This window comes from Aulonocara stuartgranti (assembly GCF_965226115.1).
Source record: "Aulonocara stuartgranti genome assembly, chromosome: 7".
Classification (NCBI taxonomy): Eukaryota; Metazoa; Chordata; class Actinopteri; order Cichliformes; family Cichlidae; genus Aulonocara; species Aulonocara stuartgranti.
In genome coordinates this window covers 36,466,141-36,488,422 of record NC_138945.1, presented here as the reverse complement: position 1 = coordinate 36,488,422, position 22,282 = coordinate 36,466,141, and the positions used below count along the sequence as shown (strand labels likewise).

At 39.2% G+C, this 22,282-nt stretch overlaps 1 protein-coding gene across 4 annotated transcripts in view; it reads left to right on the top strand.

The window, feature by feature from the left end:
- The window catches only part of tcf4 (transcription factor 4), a 261,409-nt gene that overhangs the window by 138,660 nt on the left and 100,467 nt on the right, over nt 1-22,282 (top strand). For all 4 annotated transcript variants that reach the window (XM_082538306.1, XM_082538305.1, XM_082538304.1 and 1 more), the window contains 2 exons: nt 13,370-13,499; nt 15,241-15,290. In XM_082538306.1, coding sequence (XP_082394432.1) covers nt 13,370-13,499; nt 15,241-15,290 — 180 coding nt within the window. The remainder of the gene's footprint in view (nt 1-13,369; nt 13,500-15,240; nt 15,291-22,282) is intronic.

Below are 22,282 nucleotides of genomic sequence, written 5' to 3'. Positions count from 1 at the left end.
CACACACACACACACACACACACACACACACACACACACACACACACACACACACACACACAGCTGCTCGGCTCTCTCAGGAGACTCTCAGCTGTCATTTACTCTCATTTACCGGCCGCAGAGATTGGCACTTTTATTTTTTGCTATTGATCATAAAGACACACACGATGCTGGACTCACATGCTCTGTCTTTGTTGACGCATCAGCAGTGACAGCTCAGAGTTTGTGCCTGTTTCATTCATTTTGCACATTTAGAGTGTCAGGACCATCCAGTGCAAGTATAGCATGATGTACTGTAGCTGCTGGGGGCTCCTTTAGTTACAGTTGTTGAAAGCAACTGTACCATCAGTAGATGGTAGAACAATTCAAAAATACTGGGAAGCTATATTAAGGAGCAGAAGAATAGCTAGGATACAACTGGACAAGGATAGAGAGAGCTAGTCTCAGCAGTCAGCTGGGTTGCACTAGGTCAATAAAGCACCAGTGAAGTATGGAATTATAGAATTTGATCTCGTGACCCAGTGATTATAAATAAATATCACCTACAGCGGTTCTTATCAATTCAAGTCAACTCAATTAGATTTTATTTATATAATGCCAAATCACAACAGGAGTTGCCTCAAGGTGTTTATACTGTAATGTAAAGATAATACAATAATACAAACAAAACAGGGAAAACCCCAACAATCGTATGACCCCCTATGAGCAAGTGCTTTGGCGACAGTGGGAACTAGGTTCTAGGGAGGGGAGGGTGACAGGACAAATACAAATATCAATCTATTGGTGATGTTAAACAACTAAAGACATAGGACGTCTAAGAGTCTCAGAGGAGCCTCAGAGACTGCAGAAGTCATTTGGATGAATGATGAAATGTTTCACACATTGACAACATCCAGGTGAACAGAATCAGCTTTCCAATGGCACACACCTTTTTTCACACCTTGATCATCTGGTGACCCTCAGGGCCACTTCCAAAGGGGACAACCCCCAGTAGGGGTTAAATACCGCCGCCATTTGTTACCCCTTCGGTCATAAAAAGCTGAACTAAGTTTCTGAATGTGATAACTCTAGCCATGCAACATAGGATTTTTTTTTCAACTGAAGAGGATGAGAGGTGAAAATATATTCACAAACCTAAAAAAGTCCAGTTGCATCTTTTTTTTAATTAAAGTTCTTGATGTTTGCATTTAGTTTAAAGCCTCATAGCTGCTGGTGTAGCCACAGACATCTCGCTAATGTTAAATACTTTTACTCTAAGCAGTATTCCTAATTCAATTATTGCTCCTAAGAAAAAGAAGCACTGAGAAGAAGCTCAGTGTGCTTGCTGTTTTGCGAGGGTATATTTGGTTGTGAAAATTATTTGATTGATTCATGCAGCAGTTGACTGTGTTTATTTAACGAGTTTTCGGCAGGCATCACGGAGCCAAACCAGGGAGCTACTCTCTGTCAGTGACGTTGACTCTGTCTCCTTTCTCTTGTCTCAAACATCAAACAGTATGCTGTCACAGACACACACACACACACACACACACACACACACACACACACACACACACAGAAATTGCAAGCGAGGTACAACAGCTGGTAACAGACACAGAACAGAACTGAGCTGTCACATCTACACTGCAGAGCTGACACACACACACACACACGATAGTGCTGAAACTTTAATGCAAACATACACACACATGCTGACATACATATACCAGCAACTGCACTAATTCTCTTTCTCCCACGCATACACACACACACACAGCAATCCAGTCTTGATCTATGAGCTGTGGAAAAGCCAGCTGATATTTTTCATGTGTGTTCCCTTCATCAGAGCTCAGTTCTGCAGGTCTTCTCTCGGATTCTTATCTGTGGCAGATGAAGCAAGAACTTCCTGGATCCCACAGACCTTGAACTTCCTTTAAATGAGAATGAAATGCAGCCCAAGCTTTGGACATTTCAAAGATTTTTTTTGACTTTACAAATAAAAAGCACAGAAGCAGCAAAATACTTTAAATGTTCTCATCTCAGCAGAGCGTGGTCCACACTGAGGTTAAAGATATAGCTCAGTGAACAGCCTGTAAAAACATACACACTTATCTTGTATGATAAATAATTAGGATTTTATATTTTTCCCCAAAATTTGACATTTTAAATCAGCTAGACCCTGACATTTAAAGCAGCACTAAATACAACAAATAGAAATATGCATACATGTTCACAATATGACTTTTGCGGATTATTCGGATAATTATTTAGGCTAAAAACACAATTTCAGTCATCAGCATTAGCCTAAATATAAGCTCCATTTTTGCATTCAGCATGCCATGTGAGGAAATATTACTGTCACTCTGCTAATGAAAGGCTGTGACCACAAAGCAGCATACCTACTGTAATAGCAAAGCAATAAATTATAATCTCCATCCATCTATTCTCTTCTACTTATCCAATTCAGTGTCGCCAGTTGGGGTTGGAGCCTATCCCAGCTACCACAGGGTGGTGTGCGTCCTGGACAGGTTACGAAGGCTAAATTATAATCTACGCTCGTAAACTCAATGAATGCTCATGCAAAGTTAGCAGAACCTTTATTAGGACAGGCTTGTATCTTTAGCTTTGTTATATAATGCTTTCATGGGATTTCCTCTGGAACTTCATGCTGAGTGTCTAAATGTTGATGGTGTCCTCTTGTTGACCATCCTGAACATCTTATTACCTGATCACAAAGTTTGCAGTTAACAGCATCATCCTCCAATCTAAGGAAATGCACCATTGGTTGCTATAGCAGTGGTGCGAATAGCCTGCAACAGAACGAATGATTGGCTAAAAGGTGCTACCGTACAAACGCAGAAGTCAGAACATACATGTGCTATGTAACCGCAATGGTTTGCATTTCCTTAATAGACTATATATATTTTTTAATGTATTGCATCCAGCTTAATATTTTCCTATTTCTCACCATTGCATTTCCCAGGAATCGTGAAATAGTACTGATTGGTTTTCCTGGGAATCTTGTTTCCCAGGGTTAAACCCTAATATTAATGTTTTAAATGAAACTAAAATATTGCATAAATGCTGTTTCTAGCTCCCTGGAAATCATCAGGTGATGCCTATTTTAAGTTAACTTAAAAAGTATATATCAGTGTCACCCTGCTGTATATTGTTAGTTTATACAAATCTAAAAAAGAAATCACCATTGCTTATTTCATTCTTTTATATCCTACATTTCTCACTCTCCATTGGTCTGGAATATGGCTTTTTTTTCTTTTTTGTGCTTTAAATATGATTTGTTTCCAAAGGTAAAATAAGCAAAATAAGAGAGAAACAACAGGAAGTGTGGATACATTAAAAGAGTCTCAAAGAGGCACATCAGAAAATTTTAAAAATGTATTATTTCTGTTTAATAACAATTCAACAAAAGTAGGTTAAGCAGTCATATCTAGTATCCAAGCCACAACAGAGTTTTAGAAAGTTTTAAAAACCTAACTAATTTATCCATTATCTACCTATACTAGTAAGTATTATAAAAGTGAAAACAGATTAAATGGATTTGCTTCTTTTTACCCTTATCAGAGCCACATTGTAATCATCCAGTCATATTAAGTTTTATTTCAAGTGTTTCCCGGCACTAGCTCATATCCCCGACGTTTTCATGCATCATTAGGGCTTAATTTCTCCTTAATGGACGAATATGTAAAAATGTCCAAAATTAATGCCTTTTAGAAGATGTGAGGTTAGTGTTTGAAACAACCATCTGATTATGGAAATGAATCATCGTCTTCACGTTTATGGGAGAACTCCGGGGCTTTGCTCGTTCAGTTCAACTCGGTTTTCCCGAAGCCGAATTTAGCGAAGGTTAGAGGAGCTGCAGCCAATCACGTGTCAGCTCTGACTTGAAGGATATGTTTGATTGGGAAATGTGAACATCCATTCTTTGAGCTCTGTTTCTGGGTCTGTTTGCTCCGGGTCATAATGACTAAAAAGTCTCCAGAACTACAAAGTAAAGGCAGCTGGGAGTGATGCATGATGGGAGTGATCAGTTCAAGATGGCACTGCAGGGAAGCCTATTTTTCATTTTCATCTCTCTTTTCATCTCTAAATATAAATCTGTCTCTCCATCCATCATTTATTCCTTTCCGGTCTCCTCCTCTTTCTTCCTTCATGATCCCCTCCTTCCATTTGCCCCCTCTCCATTTTTTATTTGTTATTTTCCTTAAGGTCGTTCTGTACTCGCCCTCTTTATTCCATCTCTTCTTTTCTTTCTTCAGATTGTTCTTACTTTAATCTCTTCCATTCCTTGTCCCGTTATTGTCTTTTTCTCATTTTTCTCCTCCTTTTACCATCCTCATCTTTCTTCCTGGCTTTCTCCTCTGTCGTCTTTTTCCTTATGAATTTTTCCTCCCTACTGTCATTCCTTCCTGATCTCTACCTCCTTCTTTCCTCCCTGCTCATGTGTTTTCCATTTCTCCCTTCCATTTTACCTTTGTCCCTCTCGTCTTTTTTTTTTCCTCCCTCATTCTTTCGTTGTCATCCTTACACTTCCTTTCTTCTTCTTCTTTTATCCTGTTTCCTTTCTTCCCTACTTGTTTGTCACTTGTCATCAACTTTGAACCTTCTTCCTTCCTTTCCCCTCAGTTCTTCTGTCATTTCTCATTCCCTTTTTCCTCTGTAACCAACTGCCATCTGTAATTTTTCCTCTCATACCAAACTTTCCTTTCTGTCTTTTACTCTCTGCATTTTTGTTCCTCTCCTTTCTTTTTCTCTCCTTCCTTCGAGATTCCTTTCTCTGCTTCCTTGCTTTGAGCTTCTAACTCTTACCTCTTTCCTCCCTTCTCTCTCCTTCATCCTTAACTCCCCCCCAATCCCCCTAATTGCATCCAGGAAGCTGCCAGATATTGTGAGGTGTAATGTGCTGTCTGATTCCTCTCTAAGTGTTCTTAAATGATCACTATTTATTTGTCAAGCCAAGCGTTGAACGCTAATTAAGGAGAAATGCTTTGAACTGCTGTGTGTGTGTGTGTGTGTGTGTGTGTGTGTGTGTGTGTGTTTGCTTGCTGTGTTTGAGTAAAAGTGTGTGCTATTGGGTGTTTGGAGCAGTTAGAAGATGGAGGAAGTTGGCATTTGCGAGTGGATCCTTCGCTACTGCAGAAGTGTGTGTGTGTGTGTGTGTGTGTGTGTGTGTGTGTGTGTGTGTGTGTGTGTGTGTGTGTGTGTGTGTTTGCTGTGATCTGTCCCTGAGGTTTTTCTTACACCAGCATCATTTTAAATGACACACACAGACTCTGGTGGATTTATTTTACTGGCTGTTTCTCTGTGTGTTTGTGTTGTCATGGCAGTCCTGCAATTTGATTGGCTCTGTCGGCTTCTTAGATGCTTTGTTCTGTTGAAACTTGAAATAACTTTCTACACAAACATACAGTCTTATGTTTCATCATATGACACAGAGCAGCTTTTCTTTCCTTTAACTTCCTGCTTCCTTAACATTTCAGTATTTGAATATTTAGCCACAGAGATTTGGGTGTTTATGGTGTGGTGTGCAGCAAAGAGCCATGAACTTCAGCATTGAGGGTCTCCATGAGCTCCATGTTTGTTTCATCGAACACGTTTCTGGCACAGGGATGGTGGTGTGTCAGAACAGGGCTGCCCACCTGTAGTCGAGGGTAATTTGATATGATAACGTATGCTGTTGTCACATCTGAGTGTATCCTTCAACCTCCTCCACTTTATTCTGTTTTAGCCATGCTGTATTCTTTTTGTCACTCCTAATACGTCTTATTTTCCTTACAGTCCCTTCTTTAGTGCGCTCTTTGAATTGTGTGGCCTGAGCCTGAGGCTGGAAAAACATTTGCTTATGCTTTTGTGCATTCTGGTTCACTGCCACGGCTCACTGGGACTCTGAATGGAACCGAACAATCCCAGTTCCACCTGTGATTTTCCTACTATGACGTGTCAAAAGCATTTTTTCACACATGCAATGCCGCCCAGAATTTTTGCTCCTAGTTGCAGGCTGCATGTGAGATCACATATGTCGATAAGCTCTGAATGTTCTTTAACCTGCCAGTTCCTGAGACTGTGTGATGTCCGACTGTGTCCAAACCTGATTCTCCTGACGTCCTCCAGAGCACGACTGAAAGCAATTAATACATCATAAAGGCTCCTCCATAAAAAAATGGTTGAAGCTCACTTGCTGTCTTTGAAAGCAACACACATTTTTGTTAGGCCTGTCCACTATGCCAGTGTGGTATTCAAACATGACCTACCTCAAATAAAAGACTAAAACTGTGCACGTCTGTCGCATATCATCACACCATTACCTCTGTGTTCAGCCACATTAAGGATATCATTTAAAGAAAAGGCTTGAAATGGGAAACTAGAATGAGGAAAAACACTTCTTCCACAACCAGCAGCCACTTCACTGTGCAGTTCTTTGAAGAGAGATGTAGAAGCTGCAGGATACACCAACACTCCCTCTCAGCTGTCAGCCTGAAGCAGTCAACCACTGACATAAAGAACAAAAATTACATTTATACTTTTTGTCCTTTTAAAAAGCCCTTTCTTTTTATCACATCCAGCAGATGGCATGAAACAATTCATCGCATAAAAAATTAACACGTCATTGAAGAAGCTCACTGATAATGTTGTTTTAAGCTCTCAAAAAAGAAGAAAATCATGCAGAAATGATTCTAAGTCAGTTTCTTTTGTTTTTTCTTCTTTCTGTCAATCAAATATTAATTTCTTTCTTTTAAAGATCACTGCACTTATAGTCACAATATCTGCTATATATATATATGTGTCTGTGTGTATATAATGCAAAACATGTACCTTCAAGGTCATGTCCATGGCTGGGCAGTCTAGACCTTAAGAGAGCCCAGGATCATGCTTTGGCAATGAGGTGATAAGTTTAGTAATACTTACTTTAAATACACATCTGTAGATCAATAGAAAATGAAATATGATAAGGACTAATCTTTAGTTCAGCAGTGACTGTGAGCTTTGTGTGACTTCAAGAGTGGCTCACTCTATTATGGTGCTAGAGTGTCTTCCATGGTGCCATGGTAAAACTGCTGACCATGATAACAGCAACAACCTCATGCAACCAAATTAAACAACAAAGCTCTTCTGATATCCCACACAAGTCACATTTATACATTTTCTCATCAATTACTGTAAAAGAAGAAGGACAGTATGGTGGAGTGGTGGTTAGCACCATCACCTCACAGGCCTGGTCTGCACTGATATATCCTTTCACACTCCAGAGACATGCACATTAGGTTTATTGGTGACTAAATTAGGTATGAATGTGAGTGTGAATGGTTGGTTGTCCTGTCTGCGGTGCTTCCCACCTCGTGCCTCATGACACTTGCTTCTGCTAAGATGCAATACTGCACTACATGCAGAAGAGGATGGATGGATAGAAAAAAGGAATTAAGGAGGTGGTAAAAGCCATTCCAGGACAACTCGTGATTAACACATCCACTTTGGTATTTGTTGGGTGAATCTCTGTGTACGTGCACGCACATGACCGTGCAGAATCTGTAAGAAAAGTACAAGATTGATGGCACCAGACTCTTTCTAGATTATGTTTGTAGTTTGAGTTCTATTGATGAATCACATCTTAACAAGCTTTGGTTGCATTCTAATGAACAGCTTGTGTGGAGAGCAAAAGCAGGAACACATCTGGTGAAATGCAATCTCAAAACCATTGCACATCATCTGAAGACAATTTAGCTTTTTACATTTATCTGCATTCATAAATTATGACCTGTGAGTGGGAAAGCAAGAGTTGACCTGAAGATGAAATGGCTATATTGGAAGTTGACAGATTAATGGATGGGGTTCCCTGATTGGGGACTCTTTAAGAAATATTACTTGTTTATGTCACTGGATGTGGAAAAAAAACATCCACAATAGCTTCTGCTAATCATCTAGGAATTCACAGCAAAAGCAGACAAAAAAAGGTCCTGGTGCAGCATTTAAACAACACAATCAAATGGAAAATGTTATTCATGACCAGCGATATCAATAAATGGTTCAGCTGTTTTCCACGCTGATACTGATGCTGTGCTTTTTCTTGGGAGCACAGCATCAAATGCTATGCTACTTTTCCCCTGTGTGGGTTAATCTGTCCCAGTTGATGCCACCGTAAACTTTAAAGTTTGATTTATTGATTAATAAACGCTAGTAGTAAATCAAAAGTAATATAAACTATATAATGTCACAATAGATTTAATTAATATGCAGCATATGCTGTTCAAAGTCCACATAAGATCAATCAAAAATTCCCATAAACGTTGTCCTACTTCGGCACACGTGCTGCTTCCAATACAGAATATTGAGCTTTTTGATGGGCACTATTTCTTTATTATTTAAGTTGTTTAATGGCGCCAACTGTGAGCTGCTGGTGGTTCTACTGTCTTACGTGAGCGTCCGGTTTTATTCCAATTGTCTCTGCTGGTTTTACAGTCTGTGGTAGCAGCCTCCAGGCCCCTCTCCCTCAGGAGTGTGTGTGTGTGTGTCTTTGTATATACACATGTGTGTGTCAGCTGGAGCGAAGCTGGCGTACAGGTGCGCCGCTGCCTCGCCAGCACTTCCTGGTAATTAATGACTTCTTCCTGCCTCTCTCCCTCTCTCGTTCTTTCTCTGTGTCTGTCTCTCATGGCTGCGATGGTGGAAATTGATGACATGTGAGCGTTTGCTTTTTCAGTCACACGAGGACAGAGTGTTCGAGTGGGAGAGGGAGCGATTTAGGGGAGAGAGACAGAAAACACTCGTATTTATAAGGAATGTCGAGCTTGTTGAAGCCAGTCAGCCATCCATCATGCCAGCTACTTTGTTCCGTTCTTTTTTTATGCCTCTCCCTCACTCTTCACCGTCTTTTATTCATCTTTTTCCTATCATGTCCTCTCTTTCCATTTCCTATTTGCCACTCGCTTTCCTCTTCTGCATTTCTCTCTGTTTCCGTCCGTGTCCATGCATCTTCCTCTCCCTTTCTCCCTCTCTCTCTGGTAATCTATCTTAGTTAATATCGTCTCTGCGAGCAGCTGGGTACCGGAGCCCAGTCAGCTCTGTGAGAAACAGAGCTCTGCGTGTGTGTGTGTGTCTGTGTGTGTCTGTGTTGTAGACACACATACACGCATAGAGAAAGATAATGACAGAGAGAAAACATGATAATGTAGAAAGTAAAACAGGAGCAGGAGAATGAGCGAGGAGGAGTGAACCTGACGATTATATCAGGAGAGTACAGCTGGAATGATAACACTATGAAGATAAATCCCTGTAGGTCTATGCAGAGAAGGGAGCTGTGGGTAACTGTAGGTCACAGAGGAGCCGATGCAAGCGCCCCACAAATGTCAAGTAAGCTGATTGGCCCAACAAATCGCTTACCGCTGTGTCTATTGGCAGATTGTAATTTTGCAAAATTTGTGTGTTCTTCAGGTTTCAAAGAAGAAAACAAACTGAGAGTTGCAGTTTTTAGCTCGAGAAATAACACCATTGATATGAAGTTAAATTCTTTCCCAGAAGATCGCGCTTTATGGTTCTGATAATGTTTGTCTTTTCCTTTTAGAAGTAAATACCTGCAGTAAATACCTGCAGATCTGGGATCTAACTGTCAGCATCCAGTAGCACTAAATCATATGAAAATGTTAAATATTATACCTGCCTACCTTACAATTTGGCACATCATGCTGCTTTATGTAATTTTGCATTCATCTGGTGTCAAAAATGCCAGAAAAAAGTTTCGGGCTGGCTAAATTTACCTGGACTTCATAAGAAAAGATGCTTTTTTTAAATAAAAAAATAATTTCAGAAGAAATTAAACATTCAGTTGATTATTAAAGTCTATTAATGTTGGAATATTCTTCATCTCATATAAAATTGTATAGCTAACATTTCACTTGTAATATGGTATTAACTGGAAAGCCTCAGTTTGAGTACATTGAGTCTTCTAGATAGGCCGAAAAGGAAACGGCTTACAACGAGTTGTTTACAGGCTCTGACCAACGACTACCCGGCTCGAGAAGCTCGAGATGCGTCATGTTCATTCATTTGAAATTAGACCTAATTATCTTGTATGTTGAGTTTGGTTTACCACAGGTTTCAGGACCAGTTATAGATAACAACGAGCTGTAGTCTGCTTAATTTTGTAACTTTTACTTTATTCTGTTTATGCGAATCCTGTTAAAAAAAGTTTCAAAAACATGTTTTAGCACTGTAAGGAGTTCTTGGTTGAATTAAAAACGTGACCTAAACAATCCAACGTGTATTTATGTGGCACATTTTAAGACAACCAGCACTGACCAAATGGCTGCAGTTCATAATGAAGGACAGACAACATCAAAAATATGTGCAAATATACACGACGTGAAACACAATATAAACTTGTTCGATCATTCTCTATTACAGTAAATCCAAGACGGTCTAGGTTTGTAAAAAGAAAAGGACAGGCTCTCTGTTTTCTGTTGTGTTTTCTTTTTTCTTTTTGTGATGCTTCACCCCCACTGAGAGGTCAAAGGTCACAATATCTATTCTTTTTCTCATGCTCCCACAGTAGCCACTTCACACGCTACACCTTCGTATCTGCTGGAGTAATAAGAGCGGATAGCATGTAAGATAAATGTTTAAGAGTCGCAGACGGCGAGACAAACGCACATTTACTCTCTTCTCCAGCTTGTCTAGTTGCCGGGGTGACCAACCAGCCTGGCTCGATGTTTGAGGACGGGGAGAAAAAGAAAGAAAAGAAAAGAAAGAAAAGCGACCACAATCAATGAGACCCCTTTTTGTTTTAGTGGGAACCTCCTTTTACCCCCTGACGACACACACACACACACACACAGAAACACACAGGATGACTGAAATGGTGTGTGACTGTGTGCCTTTGTGTCTGACTCCCTCTGCCTCTCTCTGTGTGTGACTGACTTTATTTAAGACAAGGGCCCTTTTGTTTTAAGCCGGAGAATGGCTCCAAGACCGAGGCTGGCCCTGTAATTGGCCTACTTAGGCCCTGCTTAGCATGAGAAAAGCCTTCCTTGGCCCGGCAGTGCCAAGCTAACTCTTGTTTTCAGCCGACTCGCTGATCAGAATTCAGAATAGGGCCGAAACACCCCCCCACAACCCTGAACACACTCCTCCACCCTCTGCTTTAAATACACTGCACACTAATTACTTAACGAGAAAGATGGGGGGGTGGAGGGTGGGGTGGTCTTCTACACTTTAACGGAGTGGCGGTGGAGTCCATTTAAAGGAGGAGGGGGGTGGGGAGGCCGGCTCTTTTTTCACCTCTTTCCTCCTCACTTACTTTTTGTCCCACTTTCAAAAAAGAAAAAGAAAGAAAAATGACCCTCTCTTCCATTCTCCTCTCTGTCCTTTATTCTCGAGTTCTCTCCTCTCAGAATCAGCCCAGATGCCACTTGTTGCTGCCGAAATCATTGAACTTAATTAGCGGGACAATGTGTGCGCGGTTTGCTAAGTTTGAGCCGTAAACAGAGTCGCAGCTCTAGAGAGAGGAGAGGAGAAGATAAGTTAGAGAGCGAGGAGAAGTTAGACTGAGCCGTGAGGTGAACATCTCCACGCTGGGCAGCATGGGGTCGTTCTCATGGAGGTAAATACCATCACTAACCAGGGTTTCATTTGTCATTATCAGCTCGGTTTGAGGTGTCTCAGGTAGGCTGTGTCTACAGGAAGCGTCTTGATAACCGGGTGGTCATTTATGTGTCTGTATGAAGCTGAACTTTTATAGCGTTAGTTATGTGCTGTGTAGAAAGCTATGCTTGAAGATTTACTTGTTAGTGGAGGTATTATTAAAATTTTGGCTATTTTATGTATTTTTTAAATGTTAACCTTAAAATTTGAGTTTCATTTTTCTTTTTTCCTTTTCATTTTCACTTTAAATTATTGTATCATAATACTGGCATTCATTAACTTCCATATATTTATAGTAAACCATGCATACTACTACTTTCTTACTTCTTAATTTGCTTTCTACTAAATATTATAATATTTCCTTTTTTCGTGGTGACACACACATTCAAAATCATTGTATTGCAGAAGAGCTATGGAATAGAAGGTAATGATCATATAGAGGTCAGGAATCTCTATCAATAGTTGAATTTCATGTACATCTTCTGCATTTGATTTTGGCATAAATAGAATTTAATTAAGTCAGAAAACTGAATCATTTTAATTTTCATAAACGTTTTTCATTTATTAGAGCTAGCATTCCAACATATTAGCCTTCATGGCTTTGATCCTTAGCCCTTTCCATACTTGAGGTGAATTCCCTGTACTGGAACTCAATTCAGTTTTAAGCGACAATGACACGACTGCTGCATTTTAAGTGAATGCAACATTGCTGCACTGCAGTTGTGCACTGAAGGTTGTTATTACCGTCACATTTGTGGAGTTTTCTGACCTGTCTTGTGTTTTTGCAATTTGTGGGTCTTATCTATAGAGTGCTAATTTTGACATTGCTATTATCCTGTAGCAGGTAGAGTTTAACTGGCCAGTGTATTGTGACTTTATTCTGTGATGTTTCAGGTATTTCTGTAAACAGTGTTTTAGCTTCACTGAACCTTTTAGATACAGTGTGTTAAACATGTTGATGATTCGATTCATTACATTTACAGACATCTAACATCCATTGTTATGTTCTTCAGGACTCCAGACAACATTTCAGTTCTGTTCTTTTAGCATTTCCATTATTTTAAAAATACTTTTTTTTAAATAAATAATTCAAAAAATGCACTGAATTGTCTACATTAATACCTTTGAAACAATTTCTTTCCCCTTTCCACCTAATTCCTTTTCAAACTATTCCAATATTACAGAGAATAACGATACTACAGTAAATTCTCAACAGTCTAACATGAACTTCACTGTCTGGTGTAAAGTGATCAAAACCTTTTGTTTCAAGCAGTGTTCATGTTTCAGTGGTCAGTACTGCAAGTGACACTTAACTCTTTGATCCGCTGACACTTCTGATACCTTCCAGGTTCTGTTTTCTTGTTCCTCTACACTACAAAAAAATAAAAACATTCAGTTGTTACTATATTTTTTCTAATATTTTTGTCAAGACAATGAAGTTGAGATGTTTAGAACAGTTCAAACAGCCTGAACTTCGCTTAAATCCCTCTGATTTTGTATTATTTGGATCTAAAAATGAACACCGAGATACATCAAATAAATCTGTTTGTGAAGATGTGTATCTGCATATTTTTTGTCAGGCAGTATTTGAATTTGTGACTAGCTGTGTCTCGCCATTGGAGCCTTGATAACTATCGTTTTCGTCTCTATTCACGGGTCCACATGATCACATGATTCCACTCAATGATGAGTTTGATTAACTCTCTCTCTCTTTCTCTGTGTCTTGATGTCTCTCGACCAGTCCATACTGGGTGGTGGTGAGTTGGGCTTGGGGAGTCCCGGTGCGGCGTCACCCACTAAGCCGGCCGGTCAGTACTACCAGCACTACAGCTCCAACCCGCGGAGGAGAACGCTGCACATGGACACCATGGGTGAGAAGCCGCACACAAAGACACACAATATATTTGCTATAGACACTCACATTGTCCCAGTAGCTCCTTTCTCCATCGCGACAATTAAAAGAGGAGCTAAAGAGCACGAACAAGGAAACTACTAGACATGTTAACTTACAAATAAATAATAAATGAATAAATGAAGATAATACATCTAATCCTGCAGTTATTTTTATAGCCACACAAATATGTCTTTATTATCACATAGATTGTAGATTAGGTGGATCTAATAAACTAGCAAATGACAAGTACACACTCATTGGAAATCTCCATCTGCCCTGTCGGTACATAAAGTGGCTCCACGTGGGTCCCGCAGTGTGCAGGTAGTGTTACCGCTCAGGTACCTGCTTGTAGAAGCTGAAGCAGTTTAAAAGTCACCATAAGTGGCAGAGAAGAGCTTTATTTGACGTTTGTTCTTATTTGATTTCAGCGGCCACCTGTCAGCCAATTAGAAACCAGAACTGTTGATGGTTTTATTGATGACCAATCAATATTTCATATATGAGATTAAAAAGAAATTAAGGTTTCCAAATTTACAAACAGAAACGTTTCTTTCTTTTCGGTTTTACCGTGTCCTACAAAAGTCAGCTGGGTAGCTGGAAATGTTTTGCATTGATTTAATGAGTCATCATTTAGGTGTGTTGTTAGGTTGAGGTTGTGTTACATTGTGTTGGGATAGCCATCTGTCCAAAGAGGCTAAAAATAAGTATGACTAAGGTTTTTTTGTGCTGTTGTCATTTTTAATAAACAACTTGTGGCAATTTGTGGCTCCCACAAGAAATAAAACGCCTTTTTAAAAAACTTGTATCATCAGCTTGCATTTTGCTGGTAGCAAAAACCTGATGTGCAACTCCACTGTGTTCCTGAAACACTGGATGCTATTGATGTTACTTTTTAGTCATTTGTTAATTGTTTCGAATCGTTTTTCTTGCTCTGAAATTCTCTTAAAACCATAAACATACAACCTTCTGAAATGTAACAATAAAATCAACCGTGACTATTAATTTTGAGATTTTCTCCTATAGGCTTTGAACTAAAGCTTAGACTAAAACAGCAACAAGAAAGCAGGATGTCAATAATCGCCTGCCTTCATTTGCGTTGACACTAGTGAACTATTTTAACCTGGACACTCTAGAAGACTGACAAATATGTGACTGTCCTGTCTTTTCTGTGTGTGTGTGCATTTTCAAAGAGGTGTTTAGGAGAGGAAAATTCTGGGAAGCCTTTTGAAAAGCAGGACAATAGCGGCTGTGGAGGTAGCCTTGGTAGCGTTAGCCTTGAGAAGACACAAACACACACACACGCACATGCACACGAGTCTCGAGGCCAATTTCTAAGGATGACGCTCTTTCATTTTTCCATCAAAGTCTCACCTTCCAAGTTAATAGACTGCTTCGTTGCTCCCCTTGAGAGAAACCCTGAAAAATAATATAAACATGTCAAAAGCCGCACACCCTGTTTTTATAAAACCAAAGGGGAAATAATTGACCCTGTCTCTTTTCGTATCCAGTCGTTGTGTTTCGTGCATCTTATTGTGTCGTACTTGTTTGCAGTGAAAGCCTCCTTTGTAAATATATCGGCCTCGCTCGTTCCTCTCCAGCTCATCGATTAAATTCAAACGACCCAGGAAAAAGAAAAAGCGTCTTTTAAAAGACCAATAAAAGCCACTTTGCCTGGTAAACCCTCATCTATTGTTTTATTGTTTTTTCCCCTCTTTTAGACATTCACACAAAAAAAGTGCGGAAGGTCCCTCCTGGCTTGCCGTCCTCGGTAAGTGATAACATGCTCTTTTTTTTGTGATATTTCAGATATTATTTCTGAGCTGTTGTCTCTGCTCAAGTGCCATGAAGAGGCTGCTCATTCTGTTGTAATCCGCGAGCTGGTTTTGTGTCAGTAAAGGGTAAAGCAAGCGTTGCGTGGCTTTGTGAATCTGTGTACATGTGGATGATTATGATGCTGTTTGGAGCTGAGCTGGACACAAACAGCTGTTGGCTTTTTTGTTGTCACGTTGGTTTTTTTTTGTTTCTATTCATAAATAGTTATTTTTAGCGATTTAATGTCTGGTTTTTAGAAAACTTACAAGATAAAAAACATGAGATGATGCCCGAAAGGTGGTTTTTTTTTTTCATGACTATGAACACATAAAAACTGTATATGTAAGGAATCTGTTTTATTCTTTAATTTGAATTGATTTGCTCAGTTGTATTCGTGACATTGTGGACTGAAACTCAGCAGTTGGTTTAAATGGATGGAGTTTTTCAGCAGGTATAAAAGGACAGAAAACCTAAAAGAAACTCAAAACTTGTTGAAAACGAAAAACTAGCACATCAGCTGGCTTTGGAAATCTGTGAAAATGAAGATGCTGTCAGAGCCGAGCTGGACACAAACAGCTGTCGGCTTTTTGTCATACATGTGGTGTTTTTTGTTTTGTTTTTGTCTTTTTACAAATCAAAAGAAGAAGAGTTTCAATTCAGACAGATAATCCTATAAAGGAAGCAAAGACTCTGTTCTCCTGCATTAGGAAATGGAAGCTGAACGCAGATTTTAGCAAACAAACGAGCTGTTTTTGTAGACTTAACTTTGTACTGGTTTCCCCAAAATATTCATTAGTTAGTTAGAGGAAGAACGAGCAGGAGCACTCGTCCATCAGCTGAGAAAAAAAATCAACCTTCAATCAGTTTGATGGTGGATGATGAGTTTAGTGCACCAAAGTTTCAAGGATTTTCTGTTTTTTGAATGTTTGAGCTGTTTGCACTGCCAGAGATATCTGAGAGCCTGTGAATAGTTATTGTTCTTTGGCTAAAGCAGACTAAATGCACACTGGGGAAACTCCAACAGTAAATATGATCAAACTTACAGAGAAAAAAGATCCTGTTTTGGTGATTATTGGTTCCTCCAAAGCTGAATCGACCCCGGCTGCTGTTCTGAGGCCTGACGCAGGGATGCTGTTTGACTCAGGAACAAAGCAGCTGTTTCCCTTTGTGTTCCTGGAGTCTTCCTCACCTTAAGAATAAGAGCTTCTATTATTTAGTTTGTGTTTTCTTTGTTCTTTGTTCACCTTTTTTGCACTCTTGTGTATTTTTGTCTTCAGTCTTACTTCAGTCATTTTCTTTTTCTTTGTCTTATAAATTCAGCATTTCAAACTGACATGTTATAGCTCTTTCACGGATCTGGAGCTCATTAGATTTATTTCTATCTCTTACTATGAGGTGTTATACATGTCGAGAGTTTTTTTTTTTCTCGACGGTGACCTCATTAATGGCCAGTTAACGACGGCTGAATGTACGGCATGTCAGACGCTTCTTTGGCTCGGCGGGAGTCCGCCTTTCTGTGGCCTTGGCCTGCTTTGTCCCCGCTTCCTGCCTCTCTCCTCCGCCTCTCTGTGTCTACATCAGCTTGCACCAGCCGGGAGAGGGAGGAAGGAAGAGGAAGGGAAAAAGGAGGGGAAAAAAGGAAAAGCGGGCAGGAAGAAGTGTGCAGTCTGTTTAACAGGTTAACCCTGATCATCTTGGGTGCATGTGAATAAAAACGTGACGGCAAACAGTTGCCACTGCCGAGCAGGAATTTACCATCCAGTTACATCCCAAAATATTACAAAAACTTTTTTTGTAATATTCAGTTACTTTTACATTTCTTCAACTCCACAACAGGATTTTTTTTCTTTTTCATCTTGATATCACTGTAACATTTATGGTGTAAAACATTGTTACAGTGGGAGCCATTGTTCTTCTATACCAGAACTAAAGACAGTAAACCCTGCAACAGTGAAAACTTTAAACCACTCCATCTGTTTCAACTTAGACCTTGTTTGTTCAGTGCTTCTTCTTCTTCTTTTTCTCCTTCTTCTTCTTTCATCTTCTTCTTCTTCTAAAAAAGTTGCCTGGAGGGTTTGTTGGAAAGCGTTTATGTGTATAGTTTGCGTACACAGATTGGGGACTGAGTCCTGCATGCCACTCTTGAGTGAAAGATGTTGATTTGAAGTGAATGCTCACTGTGTCTTCCTAATCTTAAACAAGTGCTATAGATATTGCGGTAAAGACAATGAAGAACATTGGCATCAGCCATCGTCTCCTTTCATATCTTGATAGAGCTTTACCACAAGACTAGACAAAACAAGGATAGGACAAACCTCACATCAAGACCGACAGATTTTGAGTATACATCGTCTGACTGATGACACATCCCTGCAAATCCCTGTAAATGTGATTGTTTGCACCAGTTGCACAATCTCTGACACTTTAGGATTTTTAGGAATTCTGCTGGTGCACTATTTGAAAATTCTGGTATTGAAAGGCAGCTTTCATTTATAAAATATTTTCAAAATACAAGCACTGTGTGAATATGTACCCTGTGGAAATAAATCTGAAAATGCAAAAACAAAACGTCTGACGAGTTAAAACTGGAGTTTCTGATTGTAAATGATCTGGAAAATTCTCGCCACACCACAGTTCTACACCAAAACATGGAGTGCAGCTTGTGCTGTTTATACGCAGTGAGATTTGCTCTGAAATGGTCAAACTATGGGACAGCAAAATCTTGATTAATCATAGAGCACTTTAATTAAGCTCATTTAAACTTCCTGTTTATTTACCAAATATTACTTTGGTAGTAAAACTTAATGCTGTTGATTAGTGGTGTCAGTCACACAGGCAACTAGATCTGGGATGGAACGGGTTTGCACGTTCAGTCATCACAACTGAATCAGTAATAATTGACTCCTAACTCATAATTGACTTAGACGTAGTTCATGTGTTTACCTTAGCATTTGTGACACTGTGTTCCTCTCAAGGCATGTTTGCTGGTGCAGATCAGTAGCTTAAATGTAAACAGGACAGGGTTGGCTTGTTGGGATCATTTCTGACACTTTTTCCACAATTTCATGTCATGTAAACCTTTCAGTCTCAGCTCAGCTTCATTTGTACCACACAGCATCTTGAGTTTTCTGTTTTGTACTTGTAGCGGATTGTCTATTGGCCAGCTTGCTCAGGAGTTTTGGTCTCTAACCTTCCCATGACTTGTGCGCTGGATAAAAACCTCACACTCATGTCTGACTGAGTTGTTCAGCTGTAAAAGTCTAGTGTCAACAGGCAGGTGATCCAGGTTTTGGATCTCTCTGCACTTACTTCGCCTTCATGTCTGAGCTGTCTCCTCTCTCCGTTGTGTTTCTGTTGCCACCTCTGTGATGTGACTAATCCTGCCTTCTCCCCCCGTTCACATGTAGAGAAAATGAACAAGGAGAGGACCTAGTGCCTGTGAAATGGAGAGGTTGGTTCCCCTGCTGGAAAATAAATTCCAAGGCACTTTCCACCAGCTTTTTGGCACGAGCATTGGCTATGAGCAGGAAGTGAATCGAGAGCTTTGTAGGGCTTAAATGCATTCGGTTTGTATTTTAGGTGTCTTTGAATTGCACAAGGCCCAGGTTCTGTCGTGCCATGAGTCAGCTTCAGCACCCGGCCTCGTCTGAAGCTCTGGCTTTTATTCTGAAAAAGCATTGCTGACAGGTGTTCATTTTCATAATCGCTTCTGTTTGGGTTTGAGATGTACTTTAGACATTTTAGAGAGGGAGGGAAGAGATTTAAACTTTGTATTTCTGAGAAAAACACTAAAACACACACTTTAACACAATGTTAAAGTGTGTGTTTTAGTGTTTTAGTGACACTGAAAACATCGACATCGTCTGATCTTTGCGTTGTGTACCCAGCTATCGTGGCCTAAACAGAATTAGAGTGCGAACAAAGAGGAACAGCTAGTGGCTAATACCGCATGACTTTTTATTGAGCGCATTCATCAAAATGTTAATAAGTATGAGATAAAAAATAAAATAAAAACAGGTCTCAGCTGCAGATAACAGCTAACTGTTATATACGGGTATTTCATTATAATAACCCCCCCCCCCCCAAAAAAAAAAAATATAAAACTTACACAGCTTTTATATAAATTGTGTATCCCTGCAACATAGATGCTCTCCTCTAGTCTATGTATCTATGTTCATGTTGAGGCCGAGTATATACCAAAACACTTCGGACTTTTTTTTAAAAAGATAAACGCTGTCCACGTGTGTAGTGTCACTCATATGAGCAATGACGGCATCCCTGAATTACCATAACACGGTAATACCCCGTACTGCCAGAATAAACAGCTGGCTTGCATGCAGTTGTGATTTTTCTTAAGTAAATAAAGCAATATGTGTTGAGCCCCCTTTTTTTCTTTTCTTTTCTTTTTTGCATGAATCCAGGAGGGGATGCAGATCTGTTTTTTCTTACCAGACTGTTTCTTGTTTCTTACAAAACATTCCATATGAAATTGATAGTTGGTGCCTTGCTGTAGGGATTGAACCTATAAAGCCTGTCAGCTGCTTATTTTTAACCTCGGATCAGCCCTACAAAGAATTTTCCTGCAAGTTTTCCCATTTGATTTTTAGAGCTGAGCATTTGGGTGTCTGTTCAGAAATCCTTCCTGCTCCTCTTTTTTTTCCCTGTCTTTTTTTTCCCGAATGGTCCGGCCTCCAACACTGCTGCCAACAGCAACGGCAAGGAGGCTGAGGCGTCTTTTCATTCCTGCCTCCAGCAGCCAAGCGAGCTGCCTGCCGCCTTCTTTTTAATGCAGTAAATTGAACTCTGAAATGATTTGATAAGGATTTCTTTTTTGTCAATCGAGTTCTTGCTTTTTGTTTTTCCTTTTCAAATAATTTGGGTCACTTTTCAGTCATCTACAGCAACTGTATGTGTTGATTCTGCAGGATGCTCTTGTGTAAGTTAAACATCAGTTAAACTTATTGAAATCCTTCAGTTTAAAGGAGCAAACGCTTAAATGTTAAAGGATAAAATCCTGAATTTGAATTTCTTTCTTCTAATTCATTGATTATGTCCATAAATTAATAACTACAAATGATTCTATATTTACGACTTAATGTAAGGTGTGAAATTGTTATGTTTGTTTAGTGGTTGGCTGTCATATTTAGGGGTTAAAACCCTTTACTTTCTGATCTGTATCTTCACCAGAAGCCTTAAAATATTTACTGTAGGGTAGATGTAAAAGCATTTTTGACAGCAGAGACACTGAGCCAAACATAATTGTATAATTTAGCAAACATTACTGATGCTGGTGAATATTTTTGTGTACAATTAGTGTAGATTATACAGTATGACTGACTAAATGTTACTGGTTAAAATATAAAAGGTGTATGTATCACATACATGTTTTAACATATACTAAAATTTTTATGTTTTAATTCTTTTTTAAATTTATTTCTTGTAGTTACTATGTATGTTTTTAACACAACATTTAAAAAAATTGTAAGGTCAAAGGTCAGCTTATTATTATCAATGTAAAATGCATCTTCCTTTAATAAACACTGTGGGAGTGTGATTGGTGATTTTTTTATACTATTGTTATTGTTATTATATATTATATTTATACATGTGTACTGAACAACCACAGTGAAAAAACATCACAAGGACTCTCCGAGGAGCTGCACCAGCATCTGACAGAAAAAACAATAGCTTGTGGATTTTATAGAAATATTTTTATAAAGGAGAAGAATGAATATACATACATACAATGTTCTGGTTGTCTAAATGATGACGCCCTGTGTCACAAACCGTAGACATGAAATAACAAACACATGCGCACACAAACACACACGCACGCACACGCTTTTTGCCCAGCCTGCACCTGCTCTGACTACAAACACGACTTCACAGAGGAATGCCTGTAATGTTAGTGTGTGTGCATGTGTGTGTGAGAGGGAGAAACACAGGGTGTGTGTGTGTGTGTCTAATTCTATGGAGACACAGAAAGGCCAAAAACAAAAGTTCTCTTTGTGAGCAAAATGGCTTTGAGTAAACAGCGTGGAAACATTTCTCCATCCAAACATCCCGAGTCTCGTGTTGACAGATTCGCTCCCTATAGTTACCTAAAAGAAAAGGCCATTTTTCTTTGTTTGGTTGATTGTTTTGTTTGTTTGTTTTTCAGATTTGTCTTAAAATAAAATGGGATAATATATGTACATTGAGAGAGCTGTTGGAGGTTTTAATGTTTCCCCCGGTCCTTGTTGGCAATGAAGAGTTGCCCCAGTGCTCTGACTTCAGTGCGGGAAAGAAGTGTCTATCTTGCAAAGTTAAAGCCTTTATGATAATAAATTCCAAATTTGTGTTTCTTTACTGAGCCACCAAGTTGCACTGCTGGGAACAAACATAGTCAGTAGTTCACATTTTTGTGCCAAATATGGACTCACTACCAAGGAATCGCTTAGCTTTAGAAAGGAGATTACAGGATGATTATATCAATATATAATCAATATAGTCAATAGTAACCTTAATAGTGACCTTCTTGGAAAAAGTGAAGACCCCACAAAATGTCCTTACCTATCAAGGTCCTCATCACTTTAATCAAGAATCAGGCAAAAAGAAACAACTAAGCTGAGGGACGTTTGCAAACTGTGTATATTATTTGAAGGTTATTTGTGTTGGGTATTAATAACTGATACATAATTATTAACCCTTTAAGACCTACCATAGAACCAAGTCCGCCAGAGCTTATATTATATTTTTACATGCTGTGGAGCCATTTTTTGGGAGCATTTCAAGTTGCTATACATCAATACAACCATTATAGCCCAAATTTTAACAATATGTCTGCATTAAGTGCATAGTACTTACATAAATTGCAAAAAAGTGCAATAAATTACAAAAAAATTGAAAATTGTTTTTGTCTTTTTAACATATATTTCTAGTTAGAGAAATTTAAGAGGCTTATCCCTC